The sequence below is a fragment of the Pogoniulus pusillus genome, chromosome Z (genome assembly GCF_015220805.1).
Source record: "Pogoniulus pusillus isolate bPogPus1 chromosome Z, bPogPus1.pri, whole genome shotgun sequence".
In the NCBI taxonomy this organism is placed as follows: Eukaryota; Metazoa; Chordata; class Aves; order Piciformes; family Lybiidae; genus Pogoniulus; species Pogoniulus pusillus.
The window spans coordinates 100654133-100671511 of record NC_087309.1 but is presented as its reverse complement, the minus strand read 5'-3'; the positions used below and the strand labels follow the sequence as shown (position 1 = coordinate 100671511).

Sequence of the window (17379 nt, the reverse complement as noted above, 5' to 3'; positions counted from 1 at the left end):
ATGATGTGCCCATCAAGATATTGTTTAATGGCTGTAGTGGTGTTAATGTCAACAACTGGACTTGATGATCTTGGAGGTCTTTTGCAACCAACACAATTCTGTGAGTCTATATGTGTGATTTTGCCTTTTTAAGTTTTTGAAAGGCAAAAAGGAAGTTGGGCCAAAGTCTCATATATGGTTCTCAACATTTAAATAACTGCTAAAATCTGGGAATATTTAGCATAGTTAACTTTAACCATTTCTTAACTTTCTTGCATGTCAAATCTTGGATTGTTAAAAAAAATTCTAATTGGTTTTGTCCTCTTCAATAAACTTTTAAACTCCCTTACCAGAGGATCTGTTCTGGAGTGGACACACAGAGCTGCATTTGAGCAGCTAGTATATTTACATGATGAAGGTCAGGATCATCTTGAGAGTCAGCAGGCCACTGCTGGAGCGGGGAGCTTCAGGTGAGCTGTCTCCTGTGATTGTACACTGACCTTTTAAAATGTAATAGCAAGTTCCCCAGTCATAAGAGGCAGTGAGCCAGGAAGGTGCTCTGGGAACAGTTTCCTGCTTTCCCTTCAGTGTCTTGACTGCAGTGGTCATAACTCCATCTTCCTCACTGGAATGGGGAGAGATACTGGTTGAGTACAGGTGAAGATTTCCAGTCAAAGCATCTGCACAGAACTCAGGAGACTTGGTCCTTGGCCATATCTCTTCAATGTACATCATGTGGCAGTTTACCTTTCAGAAGCATCACTGCCAAGTGTCTGAGGACAGAGGGACAATAGTGGTAAATTTACATGGGCTCTAACTGTATGGTTGAACATTTCTGAAATTCTGCTTCAGAATGTGACTGTTTTGCTGTAATTTCAGGCTTTCTTTTTAGAGTAGAGCTAGGCACAGAAACCAAAACTGAGATGTCTGAAGCATTTGAACATAGCTTCTCTTTTATGCTCCTAAAAAGTGAGGACATTATGTGCAAATGTTCAATTTTGGTTAGGAAATTACAGGTTCTTTTACAGTATTTTTACTGAGCAGTCGAAGGAAGCTGATTGGAAGCTGATATTCATTTGCATCTTGCCAGGGTCAGCTCCCACAGCTTACTACGTGACCATTTTTGCACTGTCCATCCTGCACCTGTTAATGCTTCTTCCCTCACCATTGTCTCTGTACACAAACTCATTGCCCTGTATAGCTACCTTAAAGGAGCTTGGAGCGAGGTGGGATTTGGTCTCTTGTCTCATTCAGCACATGACAGGCAATGGGATATGGCCTTGAGTTGTGCCAGGGGAGGTTCAGGTCAGATATTAGGAAACATTTCTTCACAGAAAGGGTTATTTATAAGCATGGGAACAGGCTGCCCAGGAAGCATACCCTGGAGATATTTAAGACTCATGGATGTGGTGCTTAGGGACTTGGTTTAGTGGTAGCAGCTTAGTAATAGTGGTGGGATTGCAAGCTCTAGGCAAGTAGTTGGACTTGATGATTTCAGAGGTTTCTTCCAACGTCAACAGTTCTGTGATTAAAACGTGGTGGGAATGAGAGCTATATCCAGTTCCTTGTGGCTTGACACATTGCCAGCAGCTCTGTGTATTACGTAGACTATTGCAAACTAGTTCAGTATTTTATGTGACAAGCATGTCATCATGCCTACTAAGAGCAGTAGCCTAGGCTGCTTCTTCTGTGTTCAGTTTACATTTGTGATTGTCCCCTCTGCTCTGTTTTTCCTTTGTCAGATCTTTAAATGCATTGTTTTGTGAATTTCAGTACAGAATGGTACTATCATGGGGAAGTGGTCCTCTCTGTGATTGTGAGCTTCCAACCAAGCTGCTTTGTAGGTTAATAGCATGTTTCTGAATTTAAAAGCAATTGGATTGGTCTGTATTTTCTGTGCAGAGTCACTAGGATCACTTTCCTGTTACTTTTGCTATTTTTTTCTGTCAGTGTGCAAGTTAATTGCCAAATCTGGCTTCCTGGAGTGGCAGAGTGTACATTCTTGGAAGAGTACAAAGTGAGCATCTCCTGTGTTGCTAGCATCTGTCCCACTTGAGGCAATAAATATACAGTACATGCTGTCAAATAGTGTCAATGCTGTGCACTTGGCATTGAATAGGTATCTGTAACAATGCTGTGACAGCCTTTCTAGTTATGCTTCAGGTGAGGGAGGGTAGGTCACCATCTCAGTTGTATGCAGGGGTGGCAATTTTCACTCCTTTTGTTTCCTTATGTTTACAAATGACAGAAGTCTGCTATCTGGGACTGTGTGGCATCCAAATTTGTGCCACTTGGCTTTGTGTAGATGTTTAACAAACTTTAAAAGCTGCTGCTGTGACAAGTGACCTTTTCCACTGGTTAAAATACATGAAATATGACCTCTTTCACAGGAAAACCAAAACGCACAACCTGGCCTACAGCCCTTGAACACATCTTGTTCAGTATGATTGTATAAAGTTACTATTAATGAAATAACAAAGAAGTATTTCTAGGAATGCATGCATGCTGGCAAGGCAGTAATAAAAACAGATTTCATGGGAAAAAGGAAAAAAACCCTTTTTTTCTTGTATTGAGACAGATCCTCTTAGTAAGAATACATTTTGAAACCTTCTAATAACAAAAGAGCAATACAAAATCAAAAGTAGAGTCAAAGCTGAGGAAAATGCTTGCCTAGCTTGAAACTTGTATATAAGGAAAGTGTACATCTTTTTCTGACCCCTTGACCAACATTTTTGTGCTTGCATATGTAGTCAGAGTAACTACATTGTCCAGTCAGCCCATGAGATGGAGCCACATCAGTGAGTCTTAATGCAACAGAACATTGCACTGTGATGCTTCCTTGGTGAGTTCATAACTGTCTCTGTGTAGGGGATGACAGTTTCTGCTGTGCATATAGTCAAATATTATGAGAATTGCTTTGTAAGTGGTGTTTGTTAATGCTGTGCTTCTTTAGCAAAATTGAGATTAAGGACTAAGTTTTTCAGTAATGCCTTATTGCTGGTTTTTTAGATTGCTTGTACGTGGAGGCAGGCAATAGGATTTTAAAGAAGGCTGAACATACTGGTTTGTTTCTCTGTCCTCTCTTCCATCAGGGACAGAAATGAGGAGCTGGGAGATGCTTTGCTTGGCAATGTCTTGTTGTGAGATTGGAGTCTGACAGCAAACAAGTTGCCAAGGACCACATTTGTAGGTCCCTGTGGTCAGCATCTATCTCTTTGATTAGGAACTTCAGCACTAAAGGATGCACTTACTTTCTTCACGAGACTGAGGAGCATACTATCCACTTCGGAAGGACTGTTTAGAACTAGGACTTGTAGTAATAGGAGGAGGGGCAATGGTTTTGAACTGGAGCAGGGTAGTTTTAGGCTGGACATACGGAGGAAGTTCTTTACATTGACAGTGGTAGAATACTAGAACAGGCTTGCCCGGGGATGTGGTTGAGGCCCCATGCCTAGAGACATTCAAGGTCAAACTCAATGGGCCCTAAGCAACCTGATCCAGTCGGAGATGTCCTTGCTCGCTGCAGGGGAGTTGTACAAGATGACCTTTGAGGGTCACTTCCTCCAACAAAGTGCATTCTGTGATTACAAGTAGTGCCTACAAATACTAAAAGATCTTAAGAATACTCAGTAAGAGAAGGTTCATTTGAAGATGCTGTTTAGAGGAGGGGAGATATCTGTCGATTTGGGAAAAGCCTTATGAAAGCAAAGAAACATAATTCTTGAGCTATTTCTTCTTTGTTTCTTCACTTTGCATCTTCACATTCGTGTTCCTTCTTCAATTTTTGTCATCCTGTCTTCATAGGAAGAAGCACAATGTAATCTTTTCAAAGAAATGCTACAGATTCCCCAGTGTCTTTGAAATTCCTCACATAGCAGAGTTGCCAATGAAGTGGGACAGAATTCCTGGGGTTGATGCTATGTCTGAGAAGTTCTAATACGGGCTTTCAAGTGCTGCCATCATATAACTAGTTGTTTTTTTTTTTATTTCATTGTTGCTTCTGTTTCTTTTTGAACAATAGTTGATTAAATAATAGATCATTATGGTCCTTCATTAGATTGATATCCTTTGTTCTTCAGTCCTTAAAGCGCTTCTTGTGCTGCAGGATATCTTCTGCTTCTAAAGGGATAGGATGGAATGAAACAAATTCAGGAAAGATGTTAAGGCAGTGTTTAGACAATTTCAGTTCCTGAATGGGAATATATTTCTGTCTGTGCTTTTGGAGTCTAACATCTAACAAGTTTTGCATGAACATGTTATTTCCTCTTTCTAAATTCGTACCACATTGAGTGAAAATGAAAGTCTTCCTGATGAGGACCAAAATGGTTTGAAGATAATGTAGATAAGATCCAGAATAGCCAATTTTTAAATATCAAAATTTGTACTATTTAATTTCTTTCCAAATACTGATGTATTTGAGACAGTATACAAGAGGAAACATTTGATGCTAAACCTTTTCATGTGAGCTTCTTTCCTGCATCAACAAGGAACTTCTCTGTTGGAGTGCACTGATTTGCCAAGGGTACTGTAGCCAGCCAGAAGCAGAGATGCTGACATAATGGTATTTGAAAATGGTGTAATGCAGAACAGAAGTCTATGAAACAAAATGTGAGGAGGTGGAGACAGTAGGACAGCAGCAACAGAGGAGCAAAGAACCTTGTCAGTTGAGAGGTGGCTGACTGAAGTTGAGTTGAACCTGCAGAGATTTTTTTTGTGGTAAAGCTGAGGGTGATTAACATGCAGGGAGGTGTTGCACTGTGAGAAGTGTTATGCCACATGACACAATGCTTTGTTCTCAACTTGATATCTTAAAAGTCATGCTGAAAAGGCTCTTGGAAATTCAAGTGTAACATAATTTGATTTTTTTTTTCTTTTAGTGGAGTTGCTTTAAAATTTGCATTACCATTTCAAACTGCAATCATGTGCTTCGTATGTGGCCTTGAGGGAGCCACAAAGAACTTGGAGCCATTCTTGACTTTAAGACTGACGCCTGTGATGCCTGTCTAGGACAGAATCAGTATGCTTGTGTTTACTGCTTTTTCAAGAGAAGACCTTGACACATCTTTTACTTGAGGGGATGTGATCCACAGACCAACAACAGATCTTTCAATTGTATGTGGAAGTAGTAAGGCAGAGGAAGAGAATAACAGCAGCAACACAAAAAATACTCCCAAAACCAAACCAACAAACAAACAAACAAACAAAAAAAACCCAGAACCAACCACTAAACAAACCAAACCTCCAAACCCTCAGAGCCAATAAAAGGCATCTACTGCTTCTGTTTTGTATGTTATTGGTGCTGAGCATGAGAAGTGCAGCACTGTAAGTTTAGCACCACAGTGAGACAGCAGGTTGTCAATACTTGTTCTAAATCCTTTCTTTTCTTTGTCTGCAGTAAGACTGTTTTCAAAACATTCCAATCCAACATAGCTGAGCTTTGAATTTGTTCAAGTAACTTGAATGTTTTCATCAGTGTGACTATTTTTAAGATGTTCAAAACTTGCAGAATTGAGAGACTATTGCCTTTTTATAGCAAAGTGGCTTCAGAGGGGGAAAAAAATCAGCATTCTGTTTCTTCCTGTAATTTCTGAAGCACTTCAGTAATGTATTTTCAGCATTAGCTTCTTACTGTTTTCTTCTTTAGTTATGTAAAAATAAATTGTGAACCAAACACAAGTCAGTCTGTGAAACTGCAAAAAGAGCTTAGAAGCACAAAAGCAAAATACTTTATTACGTGTGTATAAAAATGCACATTTCCTGTTTTCAGGGTTGTGTGGAATTGGCATTGTACGTGTACAACATGTACATGTTAACATCTTCATTTCACCTTGGAGCTTTAGAAAATCAAATTATTCTTTGGCTTTGTGCTAACAAAGTTTTTTTTTAAATATAAGTTATATGGAACTGCCATTTCCTTATCATTCGCATATAATTCTTAAGCTTCCATTAAAATATTCTTTCTGAATTGCTCTTTGTATTTTTTTTTTTTTAGTTAAGGAATACTAACTTCTTTTCTGATTGTAAATGTGTAGAAGTATCTGGAATGTGTCAAGAAGAAAGCCTTTGGGCTAGAAGAGTGTCTTTTAGTTCGTCCCACAAAATCTCTTTCAAGTTTAATTGACTTAAACTGTGTAAAAATTACCATTTCATTTTTGCTGATTGTTTCTCTCAGAAGTCCTGGATTTTTGCCTGAGCACTAATTGATTATGAGCGTTCTGATTTACAGTCAGGCTTTGCTGTCATTAAGACACCAAGCAGAATAACATCCTTGGGGTCTGCAGTGCACACATTCCAGGTACTGAAATTATACACCTAGGAGAAGAAGAGTGCTTGATTGGCTTCCTTCTAGTCTTGAATCTATTACAAGGACTCAGCTGTGTACTCACCATTCTCTGAAGGTGGCACATAAAACTAATGTAGTAGAAGGAGACTCATCTCCTCCCAGGTAGATGAGTGCTCCACAGAGAATCTAAGAACCCCCCCCCAGCACATTTTCAGAGAGTATAAGGTAGAACACAGTCATGTACTAACAGAAACTTGAGTGAGGTGATGAGGTGACCAAAGGAACTTTTCTGACATTGTTTTGTTGTGTTTTTGTAATAAAACTACAAAATATATATTTGAGTAGAATAGAGTAGAATCAGCCAGGTTGGAAGAGACCTCCAGGATCATCCAGTCCAACCTAGCACCCAGCCCTGTCCACTCAACTGGACCATGGCACTAAGTGCCTCAGCCAGTCTTTGCTTGAAGACCTCCAGAGATGGCGCCTCCACCACCTCCCTGGGCAGCCCATTCCAATGCCAATCACTCTCTCTGGGAAGAACTTCCTCCTAACATCCAGCCTAGACTTGCCTCGGCACAACTTGAGACTGTGTCCCCTTGTTCTGTTGGTGGTTGCCTGTCAGAAGAGACCAACCCCACCTGGCTACAACCTCCCTTCAGGTAGTTGTAGACAGCAATGAGGTCAGCCCTGAGCCTCCTCTTCTCCAGGCTAAACAACCCCAGCTCCCTCAGCCCCTCCTTGTAGGGTTTGTGTTCCAGGCCCCTCACCAGCCTTGTTGCTCTTCTCAGGACACATTCCAGCACCTCAACATCTCTCTTGAATTGAGGAGCCCAGAACTGGACACATGACTCAAGGTGTGGCCTGACCAGTGCTGAGTACAGGGGAAGAATAACCTCCCTTGTCCTGCTGGCCACACTGTTCCTGATGCAGGCCAGGATGCCATTGGTTCTCTTGACCACCTGGGCACACTGCTGGCTCATCTTCAGCCTACTATCCACCAGTACCCCCAGGTCCCTTTCCTCCTGGCTGCTCTCCAGCCACTCTGTCCCCAGCCTGTAGTGCTGCTTGGGGTTGTTGTGGCCAAATTGGAGAACCCTGCACTTGGCCTTGTTAAATCTCATCCCTTTGGCCTCTGCCCACCCATCCAGCCTGTCCAGGTCCCTCTGCAGGGCTCTCCTACCTTCCAACAGATCAACACCTGTTTAGTAAAGGACTGCAAATTTGTGAGTGATGGTAAACTCTGTTTACTTACCAGTCTGTTACTCTGTCTGTGGGCTCCATGGAGCCTGGAGACCAATTTGGAAAGGGATAGAAAATCCCTTGACCAAGAACATTACCTTTGCAATTAGCATTATGAGGAATAGCAAAGCATGAGACTGAAATTCCTTGGCTGTTCTTAGAATGCTGGAGATGTTTTTATTTTGTAGTTACTGATAGGGACTCTAAATCTTAATACTGCTTAACTTAAATGGCATTTTTTTGCGCGTGAATAGGTACCCATGTCAACAGTTGTCAAGTGTCCTTCATAGCAAACACAAAAGCAGTAAAACAAACTGTGACTGCAGAGGTGAACCTTGGAAATAAGGCAAAACAAAAATCCTTTCTCCTGCTGGCAATTGAGAAGTGTATTTGTCCTCCATGTAAATCTATCAAAACCCTGAGTGTGCCTTATCTTCTCTAGGAGTTGGAAGAAAGGCTGGTGAATGAAGCTCACCAGGTGTGTTAGTAAAGCTACCCTGCAAAATGGATCCCTGAAATGTATTAGAAAATTAAACAAAACAAATGTCCTTGTGTTTTCTAATAACCACAAATGTTTCAGTCATCTCTAGTGTGTGCTACAGGAAAAACTGCACTGGCATAGATGGAATTAGACTGTGGCTTGCAGCTAGGTGTGAGTTATTAGCATGAGTCATGTAGCAAATACGATGCAACATTAAAGTGTGCCCTGTTCTTGAGTGTAACCCTTTTACTTCGTAGCTGCTGGACTCATGCTTTCCAAAATGGCAGTGCCCCTCCTGGGTATTAGCAGACATCTTAAAACTAGTGTTTTGCTTTACAGATGTATGTAAAAGTGACATATCTATATGTATGCCTGTGCTTTTAATATTGCTGCTACTACAAATATTGGGAAGATTTTTGGAAAGTGTGCAAAACTTAACTGTTTTCAGAGACAGGAGAGAAAAATACTTGCAAGGGATTCATGCAGGATGATGCATTTACATTTCTTGTTAATGAAATCAGGGAGCTAGACAAAGATTTCAATAATTACTAGCAATTCTGGAAGCAGGAAAGTGCTAAGTATTGATTTATTCATTTATTTTAAATCATATTTATCCAGAAGAATAGTGAAGAGCTGATTTGCTACAATCAGCATGGCTTCACCAAGGGCAAATCCTGCCTGACAAACCTGGTGGCCTTCTATGAACAGGTCACAACATTAATAGATGAGGGGCAAGCAACTGATGGCATTTACCTGGAGCTGAGCAAGGCCTTTGACACTGTTCCACACCACATCCTGGTCTCCAGGCTGGTGAAACATGGATTTGATGGGTGGACCACTACATGGATAAAGAACTGCCTTGGTGGCTGCACCCAAAGAGTTCATGTCAATAGGTCCATGTCCAGTTGGAGGCCAGTGACAAACAGTCCCTCAGGGATCAGTCCTGGGACCAGTCTTGTTCAACATCTTTGTTGGTGGCATGGAAGAGGCACTGAGTGCACCCTCAGCAAGTTTGCTGACATCACCAAGCTGTGTGGTGCAGCAGACATGCTGGAGGGAAGGGATGCCACCCAGAGGGACCTGGACAGGCTGCAGAGGTGGGCACAAGCCAACTTCATGAGGTTCAACAAGATCAAATGCAAGGTCCTGCATCTGGGTCGAGGCAATCCCAAGCACAAATCCAGGCTGGGCAGTGGCTGGCTGGAGAGTAGCCTTGAGGAGAGGGACTTGGGGGTGCTGGTGGATGAGAAGCTCAACATGAGCCAGCAGTGTGCACTTGCAGCCTGGAGAGCCAACCAGATCCTGGGCTGCATCAGGAGAAGTGTGGCCAGCAGGGCAAGGGAGGTGATTCTCTCCCTCTACTCTGCTCTGGTGAGACCCCACCTGGAGTACTGCATCCAGTTCTGGAGCCCTCATTACAAGAGGGATGTGGATGTGCTGGAGTGTGTCCAGAGAAAGGCCACGAGGATGATCAGAGGGCTGCAGCACCTCTCCTATGAAGACAGACTTGAGGGAGTTGGGTCTGTCCGGTCTGGAGAAGAGGAGGCTCCCAGGTGACCTCCTTGTGGCCTTTTAGTATCTGAAGAGGGCCTACAAAAAAGCTGTGGAGGGTCTTTTTAGGATATCAGAGAGAGACAGGACTAGGGGGAATGGAGCAAAGCTGGTGGTGGGTAGGTTCCGGCTGGACATGAGGAGGAAGTTGTTCAGCATGAGAGTGGTGAGAGCCTGGAATGGGTTGCCCAGGGAGGTGGCTAAGACCCTGTCCCTGGAGGTGTTTCAGGCCAGGCTGGATGAGGCTTTGGCCAGCCTGATGTAGGGTAGAATGTCCCTGCCTGTGGCAGGGGGGGTTGCAACTAGATGATCCTTGTGGTCCCTTCCAACCCTGACTGATTCTATGATTCTATGTTTTTCTGAAGTACTTTTTGACTAGATTATTTTTCTGGTTTTAGTAGTGCCATCAATAAACTCTGCCTGAAAATAATACATTTTTTACCCTAAGTAATTCACAGTCCCAAAGAAGCTTTATGTGCAACATTGGCATATAAAGTTTTTGCAGATGGTGAGTTTATGTCATGTTACTGTAGCTGTTTTAAAGTAATTTTTCTCTTGTGTCCAAACAAACCAAAGGATGCAGCTGATGTCTGGGTGAAGTACCTGTAACCAGAAGGCACAGGTATGAAATAGCAGTGATAGGAAGTTACCTGCTTGTCATCAGCATGCATTATGGGTGAGAAATAGGAAGGGAGAAGAATGGAAATTATGAGATGTCAGTATGGAATACATTTAGAGCATACATTGTGTGCATTAGCAATAACATAAGATTGACAAAATACTTTTGGTTAAAGCATCAAGAGTGTCATGGAATGTATGAATTGACTAAGGCAGGAAATGAATGGCTGAAAATAAAACCTGCTTTGAGCTCCAGGAATTAGCCTACAACTTTGTTTTCCTGACTGATAATTTATGTGACTCTGGCTAAGGAAATCACAGAAACAAAGAATGTTGCATGTAGCATGTGCAGTGATATAAAAAGTGTAAAATGATAAAGTTACAAAGAAGAGATAAAAGGACTACCCTGATTAAAGCAACCAAGGCTGAAGCTCGGAGGTTCTTTTCTAGGTTGATAATGATTGTTACCAAAAGGTTTTTGATGTATTCAATTAGTATTTCAAATACGATTTTCAAGTTGGAGGGGAGAAAATCCGAAACATCACTGACAATAACTGAATTAATTTTGGAAAGAAACATTTTACATGGTTCTGTAGGTGAGAAAATCAAAAGGTGCTTAAATTTTCATGGCATGAAAGTGCTGTCCTCAAATAAGATGTTCTAAGATGTGACTGGGTTGGAGGGCAGAAGGGCTCTGCAGCGGGACCTTGACTGCCTGGACAGATGGGCAGAGTCCAATGGGATGGCATTCAATAGCTCCAAGTGCAGGGTGCTGCACTTTGGCCACAACAACCCCATGCAGAGATACAGGCTGGGGTCGGAGTGGCTGGAGAGCAGCCAAACAGAGAGGGATCTGGAGGTGCTGACTGATACCTGCCTGAACATGAGCCAGCAGTGTGCCCAGGTGGCCAAGAGAGCCAGTGGCATCCTGGCCTGCATCAGGAATGGTGTGGCCAGCAGGAGCAGGGAGGTCATTCTGCCCCTGTACTCTGCACTGGTTAGACCACACCTTGAGTCCTGTGTTCAGTTCTGGGCCCCCCAGTTTAGGAGGGACATTGAGATGCTTGAGCATGTCCAGAGAAGGGCGACGAGGCTGGTGAGAGGCCTTGAGCACAGCCCTATGAGGAGAGGCTGAGGGAGCTGGGATTGTTTAGCCTGGAGAAGAGGAGGCTCAGGGGTGACCTTATTGCTGTCTACAACTACGTGAGGGGTGGTTGTGGCCAGGAGGAGGTTGCTCTCTTCTCTCAGGTGGCCAGCACCAGAACGAGAGGACACAGCCTCAGGCTGTGCCAGGGGAAATTTAGGCTCGAGGTGAGGAGAAAGTTCTTCACTGACAGAGTGATTGGACACTGGAATGGGCTGCCCGGGGAGGTGGTGGAGTCACCGTCCCTGAGGCTGTTCAAGGCAGGGTTGGACGTGGCACTTGGTGCCATGGTCTAGCCTTGAGCTCTGTGGTAAAGAGTTGGACTTGATGATCTATGAGGTCTCTTCCAACCCTGATATTACTGTGATACTGTGACATTTATAGGGACAGTATATGTTGAAAATTCTCTGTAAAGTAAAATACTTGTACTTTCAGTGTTACCTCTACTTTGAGAGGGAACGTGGGGATGAGGCCCATTTCAAACTAAATTATTCTGCAGTTACGAAGAGATTTCACCTCTGAAGGTGTAATTAGAATCTCCTTCAGAGTCTTTAAAAGGAGAAGCTGAATAGAGTCATGAGTAATTTGGTATTTAATCTGCTCTGTTTTGTTTAAACTAGTAAGCAGGGATGCTCAGGTTCGCGAGAAAGGTCAAAGGTGGGGCTACCCTTTCAGAGGAGGAAAGCATCAGAAACATTAAATCTACAAATCAAAGGGTCTGTTTCCTATACAGAATTGCATTTAGCTTTTGTGAAAGGTCCCTAATTTGTTTTGGCCCTTTCTAAAAAATGCATGATTCTAGTAAGTTTGTCACATTTTCCATTCTGGGTATTATGTTAAGATGTCTAAATGAATTTTCATTAGAAAATCTACTTAATGGGAGATGTACAAAAGTGCTGTAACATTGCAGATGAGCTCTTCAATGAGGCTGATTCTCATTAAAATGACTCAGTCTCTTCTAGATAATGGAAAATAACAAGTTGCTCATAACCTGGCAGACTTGGGACCTATGTCAAGGATTAAGATAGTTAGCATAAAGTGGCATTATACTAATTATGTGAAACATGCACAAAAAGGAGTTGTTTGATGAGAATGAAAGGACTGAAATTAAGGGGGGGGGGGGGGGGGGGAAATGCATGATAAAGGACAGGAGCAACAGTAGTTCTGTGCCTGGATTGCAAATGTCGTGGTATGTCATCTTTGATGTCGCCTTGATTTGCTGCAGTTTTCTTTCTGAAACATGCTGTGTTCTGCACTGAGAAAATGTATTACTGCCGTGGGTAACTTTTATGATTAATTCCTCTAAAGAAGTCTGTAAGTAGTAGTGGAGGTTTTTTTAAAACTTGTTGGTTTGTATCTGCATCAAGTATGCATTCGTAAATTCTGTGCAGACAGAATCCATTGTTGTAGTGGATTTTTTGCCACAAAAGGAGACTGTTCCTTCAGACTACTGCTGAGTGCAGTTTTTTTTTTTTAAGTCTAGCACTTTCATATTTCCTTGTATCACTGTTTTAAGCTGTTCACCTCATAATTCTGAAGTGCTTTGTTTAGATACTAGTTTTAATACAGTGCTAATGCTCTGTAGAAAGAGCTGCGGAAGGTTTGGGTTCTGTCTAGCTTTGCTTGTCTTGTTCACAGGAAACAAACACCGTCTGCTGAAATTGCATGTTGCTTCTACTTCAGTGCGAGGAGCTGTGTGCCACCTTACATCTACATCCAAGACATTGTGTGACACAGAATGACCATAAGCTGGTCCATTTCCAGCTTACCCCTGCTTTGCCAACAAATTTGCAAGCAGCAGGTTGGTGTGCTAAGCCATCATTAGGATTCACAGACTCCATTATTCTGAGATGTGGCACCCTGTGGCACCCAAGATTGTGCCTGTGTGTTTGCAGTGCCTCTGTGAGCCAGTCAGGTAGGTATCGGGTGTGTTGATGTAGTTTCCCTTTGAAGTGCAAAAGCACTTGCCTTCTCTCAACCCACTGCAAACACAAGCATGAGAATAGTGAATGAGGACGGAGAAGCTGGGCAGGTTGTCCTGGGGAAACCAAGTGGTGGATGGCTCCTTTTCTGTGGCATTGTTGTCTGGTGTACCTATGTTGGTTTTTAAAAACCTATTAGAAGGTGAAGGTTTGTAAAACCAAAATGTACATGCCAGCTACTAGATTGAATTCACATTTAGTGTTCATAAGGTGTGAGGAACAAAAAGGTGGCTGTAAAATGTTATATTGCTCTGTTTAATGAATTGAAAAACATACAGAAAGCATATTACAAAGTATAACAGGATAGTTATTGTCAGGCTAAGCCTGGAGGCAGTGTTTCCTTGGGATGCTGGGGTTGTTTTCTTTAAACATGCTATTTTGCCAGTGGAAGGTACTGCTCCAATTTTACATGAAAATGCATCCTAACCTGCAGTGTTCACTGGTGTTATAAGTGTGTTGTGCTTGGTGTAGAACACAGGAATAATAGCACTGTCACCTTTCTCACTTATTTAATCTAAAAATGATGATTAAAGGAAAAAAAATGACACACGGAAGCATTCACTTATTGGTGTTTAATATATGCCCTCATCACCTGAAAAGCTTTGGTAATGCAAAATTAACCCTCACTTTATCATCATGAAGCACATCTGTTGCAGTGAAGTAGGGATCTGTGTGGTTTTCTTCTCTGTCTGCTCTCAAACACAAGGCAGATCTTTTGGGTGTAAAGAAACAGTTACAAGCAGTTGTAGCAAGCAGTGTTGGATTAGGAGTGGAATCAAATTCTTAAACTAACATAGTTTTGAGTAAAGTCTCCTGGCATTGTGACAAGCCTTTTTCAGTATGATTTCTATTTGTAAATTGTTAAAACCTTTACTACAACAGGAAAACCTTTCACTCTTTAATATGAAACAGACTAATGCACATGGAGGTGAAATACTAGCAAAAGGTCATGGTGCACATTGATGGTAGGTTCAGGAATAGAGCCCAGGCGCTGTTTACTGGGAAGCAGGATTCCTTAGTTCTGCTTCTTGTGGATGGAGGAGAACAAGGATATTTGTTATGTGTGTGTTATTTGCTGAAGCAAATTGAACTGCTCTTACATTGCCAGATACTCTAAAGTAATATGTAAGTATGTCTGAGACATGCCTAACACCTCAAAGTGAGAAATCTACATTTATTTTTTTCTTGTCTTTAATTTTGTACTCTAATCATTGTGCAGGCTGCATTACTGCGGTTTACTCCTTTATACTTTAGTTTTGGCAATACAAATATGGCATACAGAATTGGTGTGGATGGATGAGTGGATTTTGACAATGATGGTGTTTCTGCCATAGTGTGACACTTAAAGTGGCATCTGGGTATAGCTATATTTTGTAAATTAGGGTTTTAAAGAAGTAGAGAATCTGGAGAACTGAGGGAAGAGGTGGATAAATGATGGAGCTGGATAGTCCTGAAATAATTCTGATGTGTTGCATTTTTTTTCCTCAAAGAGCTGCTTTCACAGTAGACATTTGTGCCTGCGTCACTGTGGCAGACATGTCAAAAATGTTTTGGAGCTTGTTGTGATGTAGGAGTTCTGGTGCCTTCTTACAGAAATTAATAGCCAGGCATAATTTTTAGAGTACATTTAACTATATATGTAATACTACCTTTCAGATCTTAGAACAGAATGGTATAGAATCAGCCGAGTTGGAAGAGACCTCCAAGGTCATCCAGTCCAACCTAGCACCCAGCCCTAGCCACTCAACTAGACCATGGCACTTAGTGCCTCATCCAGTCTTTTCTTGAACACCTCCAGGGATGGCGACTCCACCACCTCCCTGGGCAGCCCATTCCAATGTCAATCACTCTCTCTGGCAACAACTTCCTCCTAACATCCAGCCTGTACTTCTCCTGGCACAACTTGAGACTGTGTCCCCTTGTTCTATTGCTGGTTGCCTGGGAGAAGAGACCAACCCCCACCTGGCTACAGCCTCCCTTCAGGTAGTTGTGGACAGCAATGAGGTCTTGGGATCCCAAACATACTTAGTATTATTTGAATAATTTACTATATACACTCTCATCAGTTTACCAAGGCTATGGATAAATATGGGAGTATTTTTGCAGTACTGTTTGCCTTACAGTCCTGGTTTGGTCATTTTCATGTTTGTGTGGTGGTGGGGCTGCAGCCCCAAAACTGAGGCCTCCCTATGCCTCTACATGCCTGGACATGTTTTTCTGCCAGGACCCATGGCAGTAAACAGGTTGTGTAACACACACACGCCCAGTCCGTGTACCCCTGGGGTCCGCCCAGGTAATCCCCTATTGGGAGGGTCCAGGCAAACAGCTGCTGCCTATTAAGGTAAGGTTTGGGCTTACTGCCAATCTGATTGGTCACTTTAGATGGCCAAATGAGCCACGAATCTAGGCTCAGACTCTATAGAGGGGTGCAGAGGAGCACCATGTGTTCAGAGTGTTCAGAGGTTCAGACTCAGCTGTTCAACCTCAGCTCTCTCATCCACATAGCAGCACAGACCTGCTGCATGGCCTAGACACAGAGTCAGGCCCTTGCTCACTCACTTGCATACTCACTGAGGCTCAGCCCTCTTGCATTGATCTCAAGGTGCAGTTATCCTGTCTGTGAACCCTTTGAGAAGCAGAGCACATGCACACCTGCACTCGATACATATATGGGGAGCTGAGAGCCCCCTGCCTAAGCCTAGAGCTATCTCGAATTGCCCATGGAGATCAATCTCCCAGCAGTCTGGCACACATTGCATGCCCACTGCTTCAGCTTGGAGAATTAGATCAGCAGACCTTCCAGACTGTCTGCAAAAACTCACAAACACAGCCTGCTAGCTGTGAGAAGACTGTGCCAGAGACTGCAAGGACAAATCCTCCTCCTGCACCTGGAAATCCTGCCAGGTGATCATCCCTGGGCACCCAGCATCCAGAAGAAGCAGCAGCACCGAGGCAGAGACCACACCAGGAGAGAAGGTCAGAGAAGTCCTCTTTACCCCAGAGACTTGGGGTAATGATACCCCAAGTATAAGTGGGAACACTTATCATTCTCCTGCAAGCCGGGAAGATTTCAGCTCCACAAAGACCTGAATACTGGGCACGTGCTGTGACACAATCCCGGGAGGGTGATTATTAATACTTAAGAGCAACACATTTATAAGTTACCTCTGTCTTAAGAGCACATGCAGTTTCAGCCCCTACTGGGCAAACAGTATAGTTGTTAAGAGGCATTAAGCCTAAGGGAATCTTTCTCTCTGTTTATAGTTGATAATTTTATAATTAATAATCCAATCCCAACTGTTTTCATAACTTTGCACAACAAACTTAATTACATAGTGGTTGGGGGTGGTACAGATTTGTAAATATTAATTTTAATAAATAATTTTATAAAAATTAATACCGCCTCAAATTAATTTCTCACCTCCCCCTAATAGGGAAGGAATAGAGAAATCCCTCTCCACAACAGTTTGCCAAAGCCTTATGACCAAATTCCACACTTAGCATACTCCAGGTATGTTCGATCACCAGTGTGACTGGTTTTCTGTCTTTCTGCTAGTAACTGTTCTAACCTCATCATCTGACAGGTTACTGGCCTGTGGAAGACAAAAAGCTTATGTATGATATTTATTTTTTCTTTATTAGTTGTTTGTTTATTTGTTTGTTTTTTAATGAGCAAAAGTCTAGTTCATTCCTTGTGCTCCATCAACCCAGCTGGTCTGATTTCTTTAATCATGTTCACTATACTCACAACCTTGAAGAGTCATAACAATTTCACATGCCCTCTGCTGTTTTCCCATGTTATCTCTAATGGGATAAATGATGACAGGAAGCAGTTAAGAAACATGCTACATGAGTAAGTAAAACTGTTGGGGACTTTTTAATCTCAGTAATATATTTAGTTTAGTAGAGTTTGTTTGTATTTAAGAAGCCAATTTTTGTTCAATAACCTGGATATCCTAAACTCTGCATTTGAACACTAATTTTAACAATGGACATTTGTATTAATTTCCAGAACACATTTTGTCCCTTTCTCAGAAACCAGAGAAATAACTTTTCCTCAGTGCAACAGTTACTATGAGCATGGTGTAAAATCTGAGTTTAT

General features: G+C 42.3%; 1 protein-coding gene across 5 annotated transcripts in view; it reads left to right on the top strand.

Moving 5' to 3' along the window:
• COMMD10 (COMM domain containing 10) overlaps positions 1-17379 on the top strand; it is a 139167-nt gene that overhangs the window by 48095 nt on the left and 73693 nt on the right. Inside the window, exon 6 of one of the 5 annotated variants that reach the window (XM_064140111.1) lies at positions 7944-8021. The exons of 3 other annotated variants lie outside the window; for them this stretch is intronic. In XM_064140111.1, coding sequence (XP_063996181.1) covers positions 7944-7988 — 45 coding nt within the window. In that variant the 3' untranslated portion in view covers positions 7989-8021. Of the gene's footprint in view, positions 1-332; positions 420-7943; positions 8022-17379 lie in introns of those variants that run through there. One more of the 5 variants, XM_064140112.1, reaches the window with a different exon arrangement.